General features: G+C 46.1%; 1 protein-coding gene across 5 annotated transcripts in view; it reads left to right on the top strand.

Moving 5' to 3' along the window:
- TRRAP (transformation/transcription domain associated protein) overlaps nt 1–20,684 on the top strand; it is a 109,826-nt gene that overhangs the window by 38,944 nt on the left and 50,198 nt on the right. For all 5 annotated transcript variants that reach the window (XM_087942178.1, XM_087942172.1, XM_087942174.1 and 2 more), the window contains 16 exons: nt 344–542; nt 1,615–1,743; nt 2,409–2,675; nt 4,176–4,382; nt 5,591–5,749; nt 6,389–6,523; nt 7,229–7,339; nt 8,712–8,858; nt 11,770–11,983; nt 14,064–14,189; nt 14,396–14,542; nt 15,694–15,896; nt 16,959–17,080; nt 18,030–18,243; nt 18,559–18,738; nt 20,261–20,407. In XM_087942178.1, coding sequence (XP_087798304.1) covers nt 344–542; nt 1,615–1,743; nt 2,409–2,675; nt 4,176–4,382; nt 5,591–5,749; nt 6,389–6,523; nt 7,229–7,339; nt 8,712–8,858; nt 11,770–11,983; nt 14,064–14,189; nt 14,396–14,542; nt 15,694–15,896; nt 16,959–17,080; nt 18,030–18,243; nt 18,559–18,738; nt 20,261–20,407 — 2,707 coding nt within the window. The remainder of the gene's footprint in view (nt 1–343; nt 543–1,614; nt 1,744–2,408; nt 2,676–4,175; nt 4,383–5,590; nt 5,750–6,388; nt 6,524–7,228; nt 7,340–8,711; nt 8,859–11,769; nt 11,984–14,063; nt 14,190–14,395; nt 14,543–15,693; nt 15,897–16,958; nt 17,081–18,029; nt 18,244–18,558; nt 18,739–20,260; nt 20,408–20,684) is intronic.

Here is a 20,684-nt window from a genome sequence, read left to right on the forward strand (position 1 = left end):
TTCCTTCCTTCCTTCCTTCCTTCCTTCCTTCCTTCCTTCCTTCCTTCCCTCCCTCCCTCCCTCCCTCCCTCCTTCCTTCCTTCCTTCCTTCCTTCCTTCCTTCCTTCCTTCCCTCCCTCCCTCCCTCCCTCCCTCCCTCCCTCCCTTCCTTCATTCCTTCCTTCCTTCCTTCCTTCCTTCCTTCCTTCCTTCCTTCCTTCCTTCCTCTCTCCCATTTTCCTCTGTCGCCTGCCCCTCCTCTTCCCTCCCTTCCCTTCGATGAGCGAGACAGGCCCTTCCCCCACACAAGGGGATCCTGTCGTGTGTTTTCACTTCTTCTGGCTCTCCCTCTTTCACCCCCTAGGAGAAATTACAACGACATCGAGCTGCTGTTCCAGCTTCTCCGGGCCTTCACGGGCCGCTTCCTCTGCAACCTGACCTTCTTGAAAGAGTACATGGAGGAAGACATCCCCAAGAGTTACACCATCGCCCAAAAGAGGGCGCTGTTTTTCCGCTTTGTCGACTTCAGCGATCTCGGTTTCGGCGACGAACTGAAAGCCAAGGTAAAGCAAGAGCCAGCTTGGCCTTCCTGTTCTCCAGCAACAAGGAGTTCCTGGCTTTTAAGTGTTTATGCAGGTAGTCCTCGATTGACAACAGTCCATTTAGTGTCCGGCTGTCCAGAGTTTTGCAGCGTTGATTCAGCGCCAGAAAAATAGACAGAGGGCTGATGCTTCGTTTAACGTCTTTATGAACGCAATAAGCAGATTTTAACAAACCAGTTGTAGGTTTCTCCAACATGGAGCAAACTCGGACAGAAACATGTTGCAAGTTCAGAGCAGAGCTCCAGTCTTCAGCAAGCAAGCAAGTTTCATCTTCAACAGACTCATAGCTTCACATAGCTGCAGAGTTGCAGAGCTTAATATAGAGCCACGCCTAGGCTCCTTCTAGTTTCAGTTTCCAACCTAGGCTACTTCTAGTTTCAGTTTCCAAACAGTCCTCATTGGCTGACTTAGTTGCTGTGCCTATTCATTGGCTGACCTTCTTACCAAGTTCTATTCCAGTTCGTGAATATAACACCGAAGTTACAACCCAATTTTCACCCTTGGGACTGTTGTCTCCACCCGATCAAAATTCAGACATATGGCAACTGACTCATATTTATGACAATTACAGCATCCAGGGAGCTCACATAATCCCCTTCTGACCAGCACAGTCAATGGGGAAGCCAAGAGGACCCTGTTACTAACTTAACATCTGCTGCGATTCACTTAACAACGGTGGCAAGAAACATGGGGCAGAACTCAACTTGTAAACAAAAATTGGCTGTTCCATTATGGCCATCAGTTGAGGACTATCTTTAATTGGTACGGGAGAATTTGGTGCCCGTGGAAGAGAAATAATAATAAAAGTCAGGAATCCATCCGACTCCTTTCCAAATGTGCCTCTTCTTGAATATGGGGGCCTGTGCTTGCTTGCCTGCAGATTTTATTTTGCAAAAGAAATTAAATTTCAAGGTGGATCTTCTTTTGATATCCACTTAGGCGTTGTCTTCCTGGTATTATAGGCCATTTGACTCCCTTCTGGGCAGGTTTTTTTTTTTATCATTCTTTTCTTTTCCTTTACCTTGGCGGATAGGTCCTGCAGTACATTCTGAACCCTGCTTTCCTGTACAGCTTCGAAAAAGGGGAAGGGGAGCAGCTTCTGGGCCCCCCCAATCCCGAAGGAGATAACCCTGAGAGCATCACCAGTGTATTCATAACCAAGGTAGTTTTTATCAGTCTGTCTTTCTGTCCATCTAATCTATATCCATTCATCTAATCTATCCATCTTTCTCTCTCTCTCTCTCTCTCTCTCTCTCTCTCTCATCTACATCCATCCATCCATCTAATCTATCCATCTCTCTCATCTATATCCATCCATCTAATCCATCTATATCCATCCATCCATCTAATCTATCCATCTCTCTCTCTCATCTATATCCATCCATCCATCTAATCTATCCATCTATCCATCTTTCTCTCTCTCATCTATATCCATCCATCCATTTAATCTATCCATCTCTCTCTCTCATCTATATCCATCCATCCATCCATCCATCCATCCATCCATCCATCCATCCATCCATCCATCCAATCCACTCGCTCTCATCTACATCCAACCATCCATCTATCCATCCATTTATAAGACCTCCAAGAACCTGTTCTGTTCTGTTCTGTTCTGTTGTATTGTATTGCATTGCATTGCATTGCATTGCATTGCATTCTATTCTATTCTATTCTATTCTATTCTATTCTATTCTATTCTATTCTATTCTAAATCCTATTCTATTTTCTATAATGCCTCTCATAACAACAGAAATTTTGGGCTCCATCGAGGGCTGCCTGTATGCGGTTCTGGACATTTCTCTTCCCTCCTTTTGGGCAATTCAGGTTCTGGATCCAGAAAAGCAAGCCGACATGCTGGATTCGCTCCGGATTTACCTCCTGCAGTTTGCCACCTTGCTGGTCGAGCACGCCCCGCACCACATCCACGACAACAACAAGAACCGCAACAGCAAACTGCGCCGTCTAATGACCTTCGCTTGGCCCTGCTTGCTCTCCAAAGCCTGCGTGGACCCGGCCTGCAAATACAGCGGGCACCTGCTCCTGGCTCACATCATTGCCAAATTTGCCATCCACAAAAAGATTGTCTTGCAGGTACGTGCGGGGTGAATAAAGAGGTGGCCTCTCTTTGGAAAGCAGCCTTCCGCCATCGTGGTAATTCTGGGAGGCACAGTGGCTAGGGGGCAGTACTGCAGGCTGTTTCTGCTGACTGCTGGCTGCCTGCAGTTTGGCAGTTCGAGTCTCACCTGGCTCAAGGTTGACTCAGACTTCCGTCCTTCTGAGGTGGGTAAAATGAGGATCCCGATTGTTGGGGGCAAGAGGCTGACTCTATAAAACAGCTTAGAGAGGGCTGGAAAGAACTGTGAAGCAGTATATAAGTCTAAGTGTTATTGTCCTTCCTTCCTTCCTTCCTTCCTTCCTTCCTTCCTTCCTTCCTTCCTTCCTTCCTTCCTTCCTTCCTTCCTCCCTCCCTCCCTCCCTCCCTCCCTCCCTCCCTCCCTCCTCCCTCCCTCCCTTGGTGCACAGTGGTTAGAGTGCAGTACTGCAGGCTACTTCTGCTGACTGCCAGCTGCCTGCAATTTGGTAGTTCCAGTCTCACCTAGCTCAAGGTTGACTCAGCCTTCCGTCCTTCCGAGTTCGGTAAAATGAGGACTCAGATTGTTGGGGGCAAGAGGCTGACTCTATAAAACAGCTTAGAAAGGGCTATAAAAGCATTGTGAAGCAGTATATAAGTCTAATTGCTATTTCTATTGCTACCCAGTCCTGCTCCATTTTCCTTTCCATAAATGATGAAGGGTCTGAATTAGGTAGGCATGATGATGATGATGAAGTTATCCATGCCGTCGTGTTCGACTCTAGGTGAATCAATGGCCTCCACATCTGTGATTTCATGCGCATTGCAATCGTGTCAGTGTCAACTCGTAAAGCATTCCTATGTTGAGTTGCCATAAGCAGGGGGAGGAAAAACCAGAATTACATACCACGCTTATCTTACAAAGATTGTAGCTTAGGCTACCGGATCTTCTGTCTATGAAAATCCTTCATTGGAGAATGTGATTGATGACACCCAGCCCTGAGAATCTGATTGATGGGGAAGAGGGGGAAACAGGGTCATAGGTGACCGTAAATCATGTGTGTCAGAGTTGGCTTTAACTGGAATAATGCTGACATGTTGCTCCTAATAAATCTTTTGGATTCTTTTGAAGTTTGGCTCGAGGTTCATCCTTTAATTAGGGCAACTGCCAGAACCCAATCTCTTCTTAAAAATCTCAAATAATGGAGCATTTACAACTTCTGGAGGCAAATTGTTCCACTAATTAATTGTTCTAACTGTCAGGAAATTTCTCCTTAGTTCTAGGTTGCTTCTCTCCTTGATTAGTTTCCACCCATTGCTTCTGCCCTACCTTCAGGTGCTTTTGCAGATTAGCTTGACTCCCTCTTCTTTGGGGCAGCCCCTCAAATATTAGAAGACTGCTATCATGTCACCCCTGGTTCTTCTTTTCATCAAACTAGACGTATCCAACTGCTGCAACCCCTCTTCATATGTTTTAGCCTTCCGCCCCCTAACCATCTTTCTTCTGTCCTTCTGTCCAGGTGTTCCACAGTCTCTTGAAGGCTCATGCAATGGAGGCTCGGATCATTGTCAGACAAGCCATGGCTATCTTGACCCCTGCGGTACCTGCTCGAATGGAGGATGGCCACCAGATGTTGACTCACTGGACCAGGAAGATCATTGTGGAAGAAGGACACACGGTGCCTCAACTGGTCCATATCTTACACCTGATAGTTCAGCACTTTAAGGTGTGAACTCAGCCTTTTTAACAGTGATGCAAAGCAGGGGCTGCTTATGTTACTCTTAACTGCCTGGATACGTTGCACATTAAAAACCAAAACTGGTAACTAACTAAATGAACAACTGGCCATGTTTGCTAAGTGTCTATGGAGATTCTCCATCCTCCGGGTCATGGTTATCCGAGGTGCCTTTTCAGGAGGCAACGGGGCTTTCTGGATTTTCTTTTGAAGATGGTTTTGCTTCTTCAGCGCTGACTGGATGGTGGGGAATGGAAGGATTTGTACCCCTTGCAAACAGCTGATCATTTGCCTCCTTTTTAGAGAGTCATTGAGGCCACTTGGAAGCTTATCCACATCCTTAGGGTCAGCCTGAGGAGTGCAAATGGTTGTGTGGAGCCTTCTTGGATCTGCTGCAGATAAACCTCCAAGAGGCCTCAACGACCCTCTACAAAGGATGCAAATGACCAGCTGTCTGCAAGAAGTACCAATCCTTCTGTTCCCCACCATCCAAGTCAGAACTGAAGAAGCTTTAGTGGATGAGAAGCGAAACGTCTTCAAAAGAAAAGAAAGAATCCAGTTGCCTCTTGAAAAAGCACCTTTGGCACATGTTTCCTAGGGTTTGCATCAGAGTATGTGTGAATGGCGAAGGAGGGCATCCGTACAATTAAGAGAGGTTGGATGTCTACCTGTAATTTCCTTGGTGTTGGTCAGCAGCCGTTTGTGATTGTAGGTCACAATTTGTGAGCAGTGTGATGGATGAACCCAGTGAATTACAGATAATCTTTCACAGTTTGTGCACTGGCCGAAGTTTCAACGACACTGACAAAAGTGACTTATGACTGTTTTTCACGCTGCCGCGGAAGCATCCCCATGGCCATGTGGTCAAAATTCAGACAGTGGCAACTGGTTCATATTTATGACGGTTGCAATATCCTGAGGTCAGGTGATTCACCTGTTGCGACTTTCTGACAAGTGGGTGTTACTTAACCTCCGCCTTGCTTAGCCATGGAAATTATGGTTGTAAGACAAGGACTACCGTACCTGTAATATGGAATGAATGAGCTGGAAGGGACCTTGGAGGTCTTCTAGTCCAGCCCCCTGATCAAGCAGGAGAACCTATGCCCTATTACTATACTATATATACTATATATGTATCAGCTGGAAGGGCCGGAGTTTGGAGGAATTTTCCCGAGCTGTTCTGTGACACACCTTTGCAGGTGTACTACCCGGTGAGACACCACTTAGTGCAGCACATGGTCAGCGCCATGCAGAGGTTGGGCTTCACTCCCAGCGTGACCATCGAGCAGAGGAAGCTGGCGGTGGACCTGGCGGAAGTGATCATCAAGTGGGAATTGCAACGGATCAAAGATCAGCAGGTAAACCCATCAGGGGGAAGCTGCCTGCGAGAATTGGGGGGAAGGAACGAATGTGTTGTGGCCTGTCAGCCACCGGCCCCTCCAGCAGTTGAATCAGAGGAGGAGGAGGAGGCATGGGAGCCAGCATCCAGGCATCCTGAGAGCTCCGAGGGGGAGGAGGGAATGGAGTTAGAGGGAGGGAGGGAGGAGGAGGGAGGAAAGGAGCCTGGGCTGTCCGTCAGCCCTCAGATGAAAAGTCTGGAGGTGGCTGATGAGGAAGAGGAAGAACAGCTGGGTCCAGTGCCTGACACGTGGATTGTGCAGAAGGCAGAGGAGAGGAGACCAGTGGAAATCTATAGGCCGGTCCTTGGGATGGAAGAGCCACTGCTGCTAGCGAAGCCCCACCCGAGCTCTGGGGATATAAAGCAGGGGGCTGAGATGAATAGATGTGACAGACAACTATTTATCTTTCTGCTGGACGGACTTGTTAGCCTGCGGTGAGAGAGAAACTCTTTGCCAGGGCTGCCGGCGCTCCTAATAAAGGAATCTTTGAGTTAACTTTAGAGAATTTTTCTTGTCTGGGGAGCTAGGTCAGAACAGAATGGGCACAGTTTCCAATTCCTGAGCCTCTGCTTTCTCCCTTTCTTTCCCCTCCCAAAGCCGGATTCAGACATGGACCCGGGGGCCAGTGGCGAGGGTGTGAGTACTGCCTCGTTGGCGGTGAAAAGAGGACTGTCGGTGGATTCCGGTCAGGAAGTGAAACGGTTCCGAACGGCGACTGGGGCAATCAGTGCGGTAAGGATTGGGGGTTTGGGCTACCCGTCCCTCGTTTCTTTTATCCCCTTGAGGTTTTGCGCTGCTTTTCCTTCCAAAGGAGCCTAGAGCACTTTTTATTTCTGGTATTTATTTTTAATCCCGCATTTATTATTTTTATGGATAACTCAAGGTGGCAAACATAGCTAATGTTCTTTCCTCCTGCTATTTTCTCCACAAAAACAACCCTGTGAGGTGGGTTGGGCTGAGAGACACCCAAGGTCACCCAGCCAGCTTTCATGTCTAAGGTTGGACTAGCTCACCGTCTCCCAGTGATTGGGCCAAAGTCACCCAGCTATCTTTCATGCCTAAGGTGGGACTAGAACTCCCAGTCTCCTGGTGATTTGATCCAAAGTCACCAACCGACTTTCATGCCTAAAGTGGAACTAGAATTCACCGTCTCCTGGTTTCTAGCCTGGTTCCTTCGCCAGTAGACCAACCTGTTGACTAAAGAACACCAGGACAAAAAAAAAAGGGGGGGGGGGAAATAATCACCCCTAAATCTCAGCACTCCTCAAAATAAATACTCAAGGAATGCAGAGAAACTGAAGGACTCCGTGTGCCTGTCGATATATTTAGAGCACCTTGAATTGTGGGTCCATTCTAGTTTTTTGCTGTGCGGTTTCCCTGTGCTCCTCGGCTGTTGTGACACCTGGCTAACTCTTTCCATGTCCTCTGTGTCCTCAGGTGTTTGGGCGGAGCCAGTCCCTTTCTGGTGCGGACGCTCTCTTCTCCAAGTCTATCGATAAGCAACACACCGACACAGTGATCAATTTCCTGATTAGAATTGCCTGCCAGGTACGATGCTTTTCTCAAGCGAACGCGGTCTGGCCTGATTAGTATCAGAGAGACGGTTTCTTGGCTCCATTGAAGGGGGAACACTATCTATCTATCTATATCCCATCAATCATCGGTTCCTCCTTCTCAGTTCCTTTCATCAGCTAGCCCAAGGGTCTTCAAAGTTGGCCACTTTTAAGAGTTGTGGACTTCAGCTCCCAGAATTCCTGAGCTAACATGACTGGAGGAGGGATTCTGGGAATTGAAGTCCACAAGTCTTAAAGCTGTCAAGTTTGGAGACCCCTGGAATAGATAGATAGGGAAAGAGAGGTTGAATAGATAGATAGAAAGAAAGAGAGAGAGAGAGGATAGGATAGGATAGGATAGGATAAGATGGGATAGAATAGATAGGGATGAATGGATAGATAGAATAGATAGAATAGATAGATAGAATAGATCAAGGGTCTTCAAAGTTGACAGCTTTAAGACTTGTGGACTTCAACTCCCAGAATTCCTGAGCTAACATGACTGGAGGACGAATTCTGGGAATTGAAGTCCACAAGTCTTAAAGCTGCCAAGTTTGGAGACCCCTGGAATAGATAGATAGGGAAAGAGAGGTTGAATAGATAGATAGAAAGAAAGAGAGAGAGATAGGATAGGATAGGATAGGATAAGATAAGATGGGATAGAATAGATAGGGATGAATGGATAGATAGAATAGATAGAATAGATAAATAGAATAGATCAAAGGTCTTCAAACTCGAAAGCTTTAAGACTTGTGGACTTCAGCTCCCAGAATTCCTGAGCTAACATGACTGGAGGAGGGATTCTGGGAATTGAAGTCCACAAGTCTTAAAGCTGTCAAGTTTGAAGACCCCTGGAATAGAATATAGAATAGGAATAGAATTTGGAATAGGAATAGAATTTGGAATAGGAATAGAATTTAGAATAGAATCCCAGAATTCCTGAGCTAACATGACTGGAGGAGGGATTCTGGGAATTGAAGTCCACAAGTCTTAAAGCTGTCGAGTTTGAAGACCCCTGTTTTGCAGTATCCTTTCCCCGCTACGCCCACCAAGCCACGCCATGCCCACCAGAACCGGTAGTAAAAATATTTGAATCCCACCACTTCCTACCACTATAGTGGACGTTTTAGATTCGGGGTGGGGGGCGGGGTGAAGGTCCCTAAACCTCGTTTCTTCCACCCAGAAGAAACGTACCGGAAGGATTGAATGCCATTATCCTTAATCAGTCATCCCCAGGTCTGTTTGGAGAAGCGAAATGTCACCCCCACATATGCCGGGAGGGAAGATGGCCTTAAAATATTAATGAGCTCTAAAAGATGATGATGACAAATATTTGCCACCGGGTAATTATTCTGGTTAATTGCTAGGTAAATGACAACTCAAACACCGCTGGCTCTCCAGGAGAAGTGCTCTCTCGGCGCTGCGTTAACCTTCTGAAGACAGCTTTACGGCAGGACATGTGGCCAAAATCGGAGCTGAAACTGCAGTGGTTTGATAAGCTTCTAATGACCGTGGTAAGTTGTGAGCTGTGGCTTTTTGAAAGGCCTCATCAGCGTAATTAAGGGCTCCATAAAGCACCTTTGGTTTGTTATTATGGGTTGTCCTGCGGTGTCGATGTGTTTTTTTTTAAAAAAAAAAAAACAACGGCGAAAACCCCATCGTTTGCGGAGGGCTGTTTTTGTGGATGGAAGCAAGCGATCTTGAAAATGTCATGTCGTCTTCTTTAATTGCCAATTTAATGGGGTGTCATGACTTGGAAAATGTTCAGCATAATGGGATTGATTTATCGTCTCGAATAATTAACACTCGTTCCTGTTTCTGGACGCGGGGATGAAAAGTCGACGGCCTGCGAATGGGACAGGAACAGCGCAAGGCAGGGATGCCAGGCCTGGAGATGGGATATTGATGAGATGTTAGTTGCTTGTCTTTTTTTTTTTCCTGCCCCCCAATGCTACTCTTTTAAAAAGGTGGAGTTTCCGGAGAATTATTTCTGAGTTGAGCATTTACAGTAGGTGTCTAATGGGAGCATCAGTCTTCCACTTAAGTAGCTCAGAATAGTTTGAATGCCACCCTTGTTCCATACAAGTAGATTTCTATTCATAGCTCAGTCCCAAAGGTGCTTTTGCAAAAGGCAAATGGACTTTCTTGTTTTTTCCCTTGGATGTGGTGTTTTTTTTGGGGGGAAGAGAAGGAGAAGAGGAAAAAGGGAGGGAGGAGAAGAAACAAAGAAAGAAGGGAGGAGGGAAGGGAAGGGAAGGGAGAAAGGAGGGTTTAGAGTTTTAAATTTGGAGTTTTGGGGTATTCTTTTGGGGTCTAAGTACAATTCTCTCTCCCTTCCTTCCTTCCTTCCTTCCTTCCTTCCTTCCTTCCTTCCTTCCTTCCTTCCTTCCTTCCTTCCTTCCTTTCCTTTCCTTTCCTTTCCTTTCCTTTCCTTTCCTTTCCTTTCCTTTCCTTTCCTTTCCTTTCCTTTTTCTTTCCTTTTTCTTTCCTTTTCTCTGCTTCCACTCACTTCCTCTTTTTCTCCCTCTCTTTTTCTCTTTTAAAGATGAGCTTTTATTACAGTCATACCCTGATATGTGAACTTGAGTTTGGAATTTTGGGGTATTCTTTTGTGGTCTAACTACACTTCACCCCTCCTTCCTTCCTTCCTTCCTTCCTTCCTTCCTTCCTTCCTTCCTTCCTTCCTTCCTTCCTTCCTTCCTTCCTTCCTTCCTTCCTTCCTTCCTTCCTTCCTTCCTTCCTTCCTTCCTTCTCCCTCCCTCTCTTCCTCTCCCTCTCTCTTTCTCTCTTTTAAAGATTGACTTTTATTACAGCCACACTTTGATTGTTTGATATGTGAACTTGAGATGTTTTCTGTGTGTGTTTTGGAAGAAACTTAAGATCAAAAGGAATCTTTCAACCCCTGCTGTGCCCATATTTTGCCTTTTTCATCAGCGAAGTGCCATTATATAGACTAGAATAACGATTTTTGGCTGCTTTTCTCCTGCTCTGAATAATTGAATGTAGGTCTTTCATTTTGGAAATTGTCAGATTTTTCTGTCCTGCATCCAGGAACACATGTCGGAAGCAAAAAAGAGAAACTCCCAAGTCCTTGGGACACCTTGTTGGCCGTAGGGCGTAGGGCGTAGGAGTGAGGATCTTTGGCTGTCTATGTGTTGTGATGACTTTTGCTAGCTAGACCGTAGGCTCTTCTAGCTGTGGCTGATGGGAGCTGGACTCTGCAGACTCAGATCTCCCTTCATGTCTCATGCTTGGCCTTTTCTGGGGAGGAGGAGAAAAGCTGGATCTGAGGAACGATTCACATGTGTTTTTGAGACTAGCAACATGTTAAATTGATGGTGTTGATAGAGGACAGTGTGTGGATGGGGTGGAACTACATAAAACGTTACCCATTCCTAGATTTCAACCATCTCTGTGTCTGTTTGGGTCTTGCATCTGTTGAGGTGGTGGACTTCCCTTTTGTCTGAGATGTTCATTGTCAACAGCATCCAGAAGATTCTAATTTAGACCTCAGGCAAATGAAGAAGACATTTCCCAACTGGGAACATGTTTTCTGAAAACGACTGGCCCCTTTTACCTCATTTGTGATTTGACCTCAGGGGCTGATGCATCCCAAAAAAGGCAGATGGCCTTTGTTTGGGAGCTAGACAATAAAAAACAGAAGTTAGAAACATGGAAATATAAGAGAAGGATTGATCTTAGAAGGAAGATTTATTACACTGGATAGATAAATAATATGAGACCAATAATAATGTTACACTGAATATTATTGTTATTATTCTGATTATAGTTTCTCAAGATTGATTGTACTCAGACAACGCGCTGAACAAATGGATTTTTAAATATTAACTAAAAACTTTTTAAAACACACAAAAAAAGAATTAAAACAAAGAAAGGGACTCTAAAAAGATGACATCATGGCAACTGGCCAAAGTTTATTAAACTGAGATGTTTTGTTATTCATCCAAGTAAGTTCTTTAGTGAAAATGAAAAATTTTGGCTACGCAGAGAGTTGTTGGAATTTACTAATTTTTGCCATATTGATTGCAAAATGAAATGTAAATATGTAAATGAAGACTCAATCATCCCATATGGAAAGACTCTCTGACTCAATGCCTAACCAACTTTGGTCCACGATTGCCATAATTTCATCTTTTGAGATACTTTTGGCCTGGATGATTGAGTCTTCACTTACACAAAGAAAAAGGGAACTTGTGATCTTAGCAAGTCCCAACCAGCCTGATCCTTAGTGAAGCTCACTTAGAAGCTTCAACGCAGCACCACCTGAAGAACCAAACTCAAATCAGAAGGACACCTTGTAAGAATGGAAACAGTTCCACCGGAAGCCTCCTTAGATGTCCATGCAACGTGAATTTTGGGGTTGTGCCTTCAACTCTTCTTTTCCTTGCCCACGTTTTGTTCTAGGAACAGCCCAACCAAGCCAACTTTGCCAACATCTGCACCGGATTGGAAGTCCTCAGTTTCTTGCTCACCGTCCTCCAGTCTTCGGTGATTCTGAGCAGCTTCAAACCGCTTCAGCGAGGGATAGCTTCCTGCATGACATGCGGGAACACGAAGGTCTTGCGAGCCGTCCACACGCTCCTTTCGCGCTTAATGAGCAACTTCCCCACTGAACCAAGTACGTCATGACCGCAGGGAATGGAGGTGGCTGTTCTGACCTGGGCTTCCCCAACAGCACAATAAAACCCTTTTTATTTAGTTGACAGTGATTTCCTCTTCAGCAAAGTTCCGTCCAACCGTCTTTCAAGAGATTTCTCCATTACAGACCTTTATCAGGTTTGGAGAGCTGCCAGGCCTATATCTTTCAGACGCCACACTGTAGCAGACAATACTTGGCAAGAATGCAGGAACAGATCTTCACCCAAATGAAGTGAACTAATTGCCTCCTGCAAAACACCACTCCCCTTTCACTCCTTTTTATTTCCTATAAGAGGGGCCATTTACTGTCTAACTGTGGCTTTACTCCCAAACCGACCCTTGTTCCTTAGCTATTTCCTTCATCTGGCAGCTCTGTGCATGCACACACTGGGAACAGGCTCCAGCTGTTCTTCTTCCTCACTGATCTCCGACTCTGAAGGCAGCTGATAACTGTTGGATGGCCCTGGCCCCATTTCTGCCTCCGATACAGAGCCTTCCTCAGCTTCCTGGACTGGCCCATGTTCCTCCTCAACCTCCTCACTGTCCGAATCTGTTGTCAGCTCTGCCGGCAAGCCACAACAATGGACTTTTGGGGTCCTCCTTGAAAATGGGAGACCAAGAACCAAGGGCAAAGCATCTCTCTCATGTTGCCTTCCTCCGTTGTGCTTGTTTTTACGGACTTAAAACAAAGAAGTCCATAAAAAACAAGCACAACAGAGAAAGGCGACACGAGAGAGATAATTTTATTTTCCTTTGAAAGTGGCACTCACATCCCCTAGTTTAATTTTATTTTTTTTAAAAAAGCGGAAATAGGTAACCACTAGAAATACATCATTATCCGGTGGCATAAAAACTTAATAACCTGTGGCAGTTATTACTTTGGCTCAAGAAATGCATGTCATAAATTTAATGTCTTTTTTTTTTTTTTTTGCAATTACCGGGTTTCCCCCCCCCCCCCCCATGCTTTGAAAGTGCCGTTTTTTTTCTCAGTTGTTGAACATGGCTGTATTAATAAGACTAGGAAGGGAAATTAGGTGTAAAAAGAGACTTGATAAGACGGAGAGAAGTGAACACACTCTCTTTGGCCAATTCTGGCCTGGGGTGAGGCCTCATCTGTCTGCTAAATAGAGAGATGGATGATGAATGCAGCGTCATGATAGCAATTAAATTGAGCACAGGTAGCCCTCGATTTACGGCGGTTCATTTAGTGGCTGTTCAAAGTTAAACCAGCACTTAAGATAGTTTTTCACACGACCGTGCGGTGGCCTAGAGGTGAAGCTCTTGCCTCCCAATCAAGAGGCTGTGAGTTCGATACTAGGTAGAGGCAGATACTTCACTCTCTGGGCACAATGAGAAATATATCTTCTCAACAAAACTCCGCATTGGGGACAGGAAAGGCATCCGGCCATTAAAACACTCTGCTAGCTCCATTCAGTTGCCCGGATTCCACCCCGTAAGGGATTATGGGGTCATTAAAAGAAGATGATGATGATGATGACCATAGCAGAACTCGTACAGTCATGTGATCAAAACTCAGACGTTTGGCAGCTGACTCATATTTATGACGGTTACAGTGTCCCAGGATTATGTGATCCTCTTTTGCAATCTTCTGCCAAGCCAATGGGGAAACCAGATTCACTTAGTTTGAGTTGGAGCCAATCACCAGGAGACAGTGAGTTCTAGTCCCGCCTTAGCCATACAAGCCAGCTGGGTGAGTTTGAGCCAATCACCAGGAGACAGTGAGTTCTAGTCCCGCCTTAGCCATGCTTAACATGCCAGCTGGGTGAGTTTGAGCCAATCACCAGGAGGCACTGAGTTCTAGTTAGCCATGCTTAACATGCCAGATGGGTCTCTATTCAATCCAACCCACCTCACAGGGCTGTTGTTGTGGGGAAAAATAGGAGGAGGAAGATGCATTGGGTATGCCTTAAGTCATTTGTACAAATAATAAAAGGTGGGCTGTAAATAAATTAGAGAGAAAGTACACCGCCCGCTTGCTAAAAGTCGGAGAATCCCATTCATGTGAACCTCTCAACGTTTTGTCTCCTACTCTTGTGTAGGTACTTCAAGCGTGGCCTCCAAGTATGAAGAGTTGGAATGTCTCTATGCGGCTGTTGGGAAGGTTATTTATGAAGGACTCACCAACTATGAAAAAGCTGCCAGCGCAAACCCTTCTCAGCTTTTTGGTAAGCCTTTCTTAAGGCAGTGGGAGCTATAAAGCTCTTCCAAAGAGGGCAGAGGGCAACCCATGATCCTCTGGGCAATGACAGTTAACCCTCTGGAGCGCTTTCCTATCTGCCACTAGTTGAGGCCAGTTCAAGACAGATGAGTTCGACCCTCTTCTTTTTATTCTCCCAATAATGCCCGGTTCTTTTTTCTTTATATCTTTTAGGTACTTTAATGATCCTCAAATCTGCCTGCAGCAATAATCCAAGTTACATCGACAGGCTTATTTCGGTCTTCATGAGATCCCTGCAGAAGATGGTGAGGGAGCACCTGAACCAGCAGGCTCAGTCAGGGACTGTGGAAGCCAATACAGGTGGGTGACAGTTAACAGATTAATAGAATTGGAAGGGATCTTGTAGGTCATCTAGTCCAACCCCCCCACCCCCCTGCTCAAGCAAGAGACCCTACACCATTTCTGACAGATGGCAGTCCAGTCTCTTCTTGAAAGCCTCCAGGGATGAATCTCCCACAACTTCTGAAGGCAACTTCTGTTCCATGGGTTGATGGTTCTCGCTGTCAGGAAATTCCTCCTTATTTCCAGGTTGAATCTCTCCTTGTTCAGTTTCCATCCATTATTCCTTGTCTGGCCTTCAGGTGCTTAGGAAAATAGCTTGACCCCTTCCTCCTCTCTGTGGCAGCCCCTCAAATACTGGAACACTGCTGTCATGTCTCTGGTCCTTCTCTTCACTAGACTAGCCAGGCCCAGTTCCTGTAACTATTCTTCATATGTTTTAGTCCCCAATCCCCTAATCATCCGTTGGAGTTTGGGCTAGAACAATTTCGATCCTTAAAATGTTGAATTTGGCTGGTTTTATGCAAGGATTTGGTTTTCATTGCTATCATTTCCTGTCCTGAGAAAACTTGCTCAGGTGAACCAATAATATAAAGAAGATTGGTTAAGAGTTTCCCTCTTATTATTCCCTCTTATATTCCCTCTTATGGAGTCAATCGGGTGGCTAGTGTGATTATATCTGTGGCCTCTGTTGAGTGGTGGTTTTGCGGGTTTTACTTCATGGATTCTTACTGCTGCAAGTCTCAAAGGTGCTTTTTTTTCAAAAGGCAAGTGGACTTTATTTTTTCCCCTTGAAGACGTTTCGCTTCTCATCCAAGAAGCTTCTTCAGTTCCTGAGAAGAACGTCGTCAGAATTGAAGAAGCTTCTTGGATGAGAAGCGAAACGTCTCCAAGGAAAACCAAGAAAATCCAGTTGCTTCTTGAAAATGCACCTTTGGGACACCCCATGACTTGGAGGACTAAGAATCTCCGCAGACATTAATGCTGGAAGCTGCCTTTGTGAGTTGGGAGGCTGCATCAATTCCTTGAATAAAAATAATAATAAAGAAATAAAGGATTCTCTACCCTCGTCGTGTTAAGCTGGATTTAAGGCACTGAATCGTGCCTTAAACCCCACGGCCTGTTGGTTGAACCACACCCGATCCTGGTTGCTCTCTTGGTTGTGTTTGCAGCTGGCACCAGTGAGCTGGTTATGCTGAGTTTGGATCTAGTGAAGACCCGGCTGGCTATGATGAGCATGGAGATGAGGAAGAACTTCATTCAGGGCATCCTGACCTCGCTGATCGAAAAATCGAGCGATGCCAAAATCCTGCGGGCGGTGGTCAAAATTGTGGAAGAGTGGGTCAAAAACAGCTCGTCCATGGCGGCTAACCAGGTAACCTAACGGGAGTATGGCGAGGGGAAGAACAGACTTGAATTTGGTCTCGTGGTTAAGGCTAGAAAGCGGGGAGTTCTAGTCCCGACTTAGGCGTGAAAGCCGGCTGGGTGACTTTAGGCCAATCCCCAGGGGATGGTGAATTGTAGTCCCTCCTTAGCCAAAAAGCCAGCTGGATAACTTTCAGTGAATCACCAGGTGAAGGGAGTTCTAGTCCCACCTTAGGCATGAAAGCTGGCTGGGTGACTTTAGGCTAATCATCAGGAGATGATGAGTTCTAGTTTGATCGTAGCCAAGAAAGCCAACTGGGTGACTTTGGGTGAATCACCAGAAATGGTGAATTCTAGTCCTGCCTTGGGCATGAAAGCTGGCTAGGTGGCTTTAGGCTAAGCACCAGGAGACAGTGAGTTCTAGTTTCACCTTAGCCAAGAAAGCCAATAGGCTTCCAATCACCAGGAGACAGTGAATTGTAGCCCCTCCTTCGTCAAGAAAACCGGCTAGGTGGCTTTAGGCTAAGCGCCAGGAGACAGTGAGTTCTAGTTTCACCTTAGCCAAGAAAGCCAACTGGGCGACTTTGGGCCAATCACCAGAAATGGTGAATTGTAGTCCTGCTTTAAGCATGGAAACCAGCTGGGTAACATTGGGCCAATTGCCAGTAGGCGGTGAGTTCTAGTTTGACCTTAGCCAAGAAAGCCAGCATTAATACAGATGATATAGGTAGTCCTCAACATACGACTGATGCCTTTCTGATTGTTAAAACTGATGAGGAGACCTTCCCAGAAGTACTTGCAACCTGGCTCTGTAATTTTAATGTCTCACCTCTCACCCATTGTCACATGACGGCGGTGATTTGCTTAACAACCATGAGCCACAATGGTCATAAAACCAAGCACGACTCACTCAGCCAACAGAATGGAAGCTCTGGTCTCAATTACAGTCGTAACCTGAGGATCACCTGTGCGTTGTCCTAAGAGATTATTTCAAAAGTGAGCTAAGTTTACCGGCAGCTGTTCTTTCGCCCTCTTCGGGAAACAAGCTCTCCTTTTTTGTCTTCCTAAACAGATTCCAACGCTGCGAGAGAAGTCCATTCTGCTGGTAAAAATGATGACCTACATTGAAAAACGTTTTCCCGACGACCTTGAATTAAACGCTCAGTTCTTAGACCTGGTTAACTACGTCTATAGGTAAATTACAGCAATTAATCACCCCTGGTTCATAATTTGTGCAATGCATGACCTTAAAAAGGAATCATTTATCTTTCGAAGTCAAAAGCTTAGGAATTGGGGACGGTTGCGGGGATTGGGGGTGGGGGGACAATGAATTTTCAGCTTCCCGAGGTTTTAGCTCTTGTTCCCGCCACTCAAAGCTTACGTCAATCTCTCTCGGTTCTTCTAAGGAAAAGGGATCTTTCCCCCAATCCGATAGGACAGGGGTCCCCAATCGTTGTGGCTTGGTGGCCCAACTGGTGGTGGGGGAGAAGGGAAGCGGGTTGCGTGTGCAGCGCGCTGGCACGCAGGAGGGAATGCTGGTGTCCTTATTCAGGATAATGTCAGCGTTCCAGAAAACCTCCACTCCAACCAATAGCTCTTGAGACCGACATCTTCTCAAAAGTTCTGTTTTAATTGGATAGTAAACTGGCACATCTGGGGGGAATCCCACATCTGAAAGTTCTGGACTTCCTTGCAATAAATAAAAACTACAAATCCACCCCAACTGCACCCATCATCACATCACATGCCCCAATACCACCTGCCCCAACTTCCCCTCACCCAGGTGCAGAAATAACATGACCTTGAATTAGAAAAAGAAATGTTGTTATGTCTAACTACATACACGCCAAGAAATTCCCCTCTCCCATTTTCCCAGTCTCAAAATGTGGCAGTGTGGGAGCGTCTGATCTCAGTAGCTGACAGCTGAGCAGGAGGTTAGCAGGCCTGCGTTTGAGACCCGACGGCTGCCTCAGGACGGGGTTGAGTTCCCGTCCTTCCGTCCAGCTCCTCCGACAGGGCAATGGTGATGTCACTGGCCAGTCCTTTCAACCCGGAAGCTTCTGAGACAATTGCAAAAAAAAAAAAAAACCCAAACAAACTACCAGGAGTAACTTAAGTTCCCCCTCCCTTTGTTTCTTCTTAGGGATGAAAACCTCTCGGGAAGCGAGCTGACCGCCAAACTCGAGCCAGCCTTTCTCTCTGGCCTCCGATGCACCCAGCCTCTCATCAGGGCTAAGTTTTTTGAGGTCTTCGACAGCTCCATGAAGCGACGGGTCTACGAGCGGCTGCTGTACATCACCTGTTCTCAAAACTGGGAAGCCATGGGGAACCATTTCTGGATCAAGCAGTGCATCGAGGTGAGGATGCCGAGAGGTTGGGTTTTCCCTTGTCTCCACCACAAGCAGAAGAGACAAGAAGATGATTAGGTGACTGGAGGCTAAAACACACGAAGAACGGTTGTAGGAATTGTCTGGTTTAATGAACTGAAGGACTCGGGGTGATTTAATTAGGGCGATTGCTGGAATTCTGACACTTGGCAACTTTAAGACTTGTGGACTTCAACTCTCAGAAATTCTGGGAGTTGAAGTCCGCAAGTCTTAAAGTTGCCAAGTTTGGAGACCTCTGGTCTTTAGCCTGTCTCTCTCTCTCTCTCTTTTTTAAACCCCTTCCAGCTCCTGCTGGCGGTTTGCGAAAGAAACACAACAATCGGGACCAGCTGTCAAGGAGCCACACTTCCCTCCATCACAAATGTGATCAACTTGGCAGATAGTCACGATCGGGCGGCCTTCGCGATGGTTACCCACATCAAGCAGGAACCTCATGAGCGAGAAAACAGCGAATCCAAAGAAGAGGTAAAGCTTGATTTCATTTCCCCTGTCCCCAATGTTACAAGGACAAAAAATTTTGCCCTGTTGGCTGAGGAATTACGGGCTTTGTAGTTAAGATGACTTAATTTGTAGAATTGTGGTTACAAGTCCTCGACGTACAACTGCTTGTTTAGGGACTGAAGTTACTACGGGACTGAAAAAAAGGGATATGACTGTTTTTCACACTTACGACAATGACAGCATCCCCTCGGTTACCTGATCCAAATTAAAATGCTTGGCGACTGGTGTGTACTTATGCCAGTTGTGATGACCCAAAGGGGTGTGGCACAAAGGCAACACAGTCAGATAATCAGTAGGAGTCCCTTTATTAGCTCCAAGTTTGCCCCCAATGTCCTGGTTACCTTCTGGGCTGGAGAAAAACTCCCAGGAACAGCCTTTGGCTGCAGAGAATCAAGTCCAAAACATGGTCAACAAAAACTATAACTATAAGTTCAATCAAGGCAAAATGAGGTCATTAGTCCAGCAGGCCAGGAGCAAGAATTCCAGACATGAAGGCACAGCAATAACTCAACACGGTTGGGAAGATGCCAGGAACACTGATAACTAAAGTCAACATAAGATAAACTCACATTTGCTCCCAGCAGATGCCACACTCAGCTTGCATTCCTTTTAAACTCTCATTCCCAGGTGTGGCTAATGAAGGGAATCAGGGCCCTTTCCTCCCCCGTAAGCCATGCAACCCATGTTGCTCCCTTCTCCGTTCCTCCCTGTGTGCCCTAGGATGAAGAGGGGGTGGGCCTGGGTCTTCCTCTGAACTCCCTCTCCCTTGTTCTACCTCTCCCTTGCTCTGCCCAGCCGGACTTTGTCCTTCCCCAGTTTCCTCCACAGACAATGGAGCCACACTCCCGCTCTCTTTCAGCTGTTTGTCTTTCTCCTCGGATTCAGACTCCGACAGGGGCAGGTCACCAGTTGCCCTGTCCCGGGATCACATAATCATCTTCTGCGACCCTCTGACAATCAAAGTTAATGGGGAAGCCAGATTCACTTTAACAACCGGGTTACTAATTTATCAACTGCAGTGATTCACTTAACAACGGTGGCAAGAAAAATCGTAAAATGGAGCAAAACTCGCTTAACAACTGTTTCATTTAGAAACAGAACCGTATGGCCATTGGTACCACCCCAGGGTCATGCGACTGCATTTTATGATGGTTTTTTTGCTGAAAACCTGATGTTTACTTTCGTTTTTGGGCAAAAACCACGCCCATTGGAAACCATTGGTTCACTTAACGACGGCAGCATTTGCTTAACAACGATGGCGATTGTTACATAACCCTAGCCATCCCTTAGTGATTGCCACCCCCAAAAAAAAACCCCCATAAAATTCACCATCACAAGTTACAACCACAATGGGCAGGCTCTATGACAGTCGTAACTCGAGGTTTTTCCTGTCTTCCTGTACATGGCTTCTGTAAGAGAAATTTGGGGTTACATGAAGGTTGTCTGGTGGCCAAAACTGTGGCCTTCTCTCCCCCTTTGCAAACAGGAGGTCGAGATAGACATTGAGCTGGCTCCCGGAGATCAGACGAGCACCCCGAAAACCAAAGAGCTCTCCGAAAAGGACATTGGGAACCAGTTGCACATGTTAACCAACCGGCACGACAAATTCCTGGACTCCCTGCGCGAAGTGAAGGTGAGCGAGTTGATGCTCCCCTGGCATTCCACAGGGCCGGGTTAACCAGAGTTAAGATGAGGTCTCTGGCTTGCTGGTCTGTCTAGCAGCTTTTCCTAGCTCCACACATCCCATCCCAGATGTGTGGCCTTGGGTAGTTGTAGTAAACCTGCAGGCTTCTCGGTGGTAGCTTTAGGGATGGCTTCTCCCTCCTTTGTTCTTCCTGGCGGGGTAAATCAACTTCTTCGTCTTCTTCTTCTTCATGGTCATTGAGTATAGCCTAACCAGCAGTTTTGTT

The sequence above is a fragment of the Notechis scutatus genome, chromosome 12 (assembly GCF_049901735.1).
Source record: "Notechis scutatus isolate UNSWTSFEM ecotype Mainland chromosome 12, rNotScu1.2, whole genome shotgun sequence".
NCBI lineage: Eukaryota > Metazoa > Chordata > Lepidosauria > Squamata > Elapidae > Notechis > Notechis scutatus.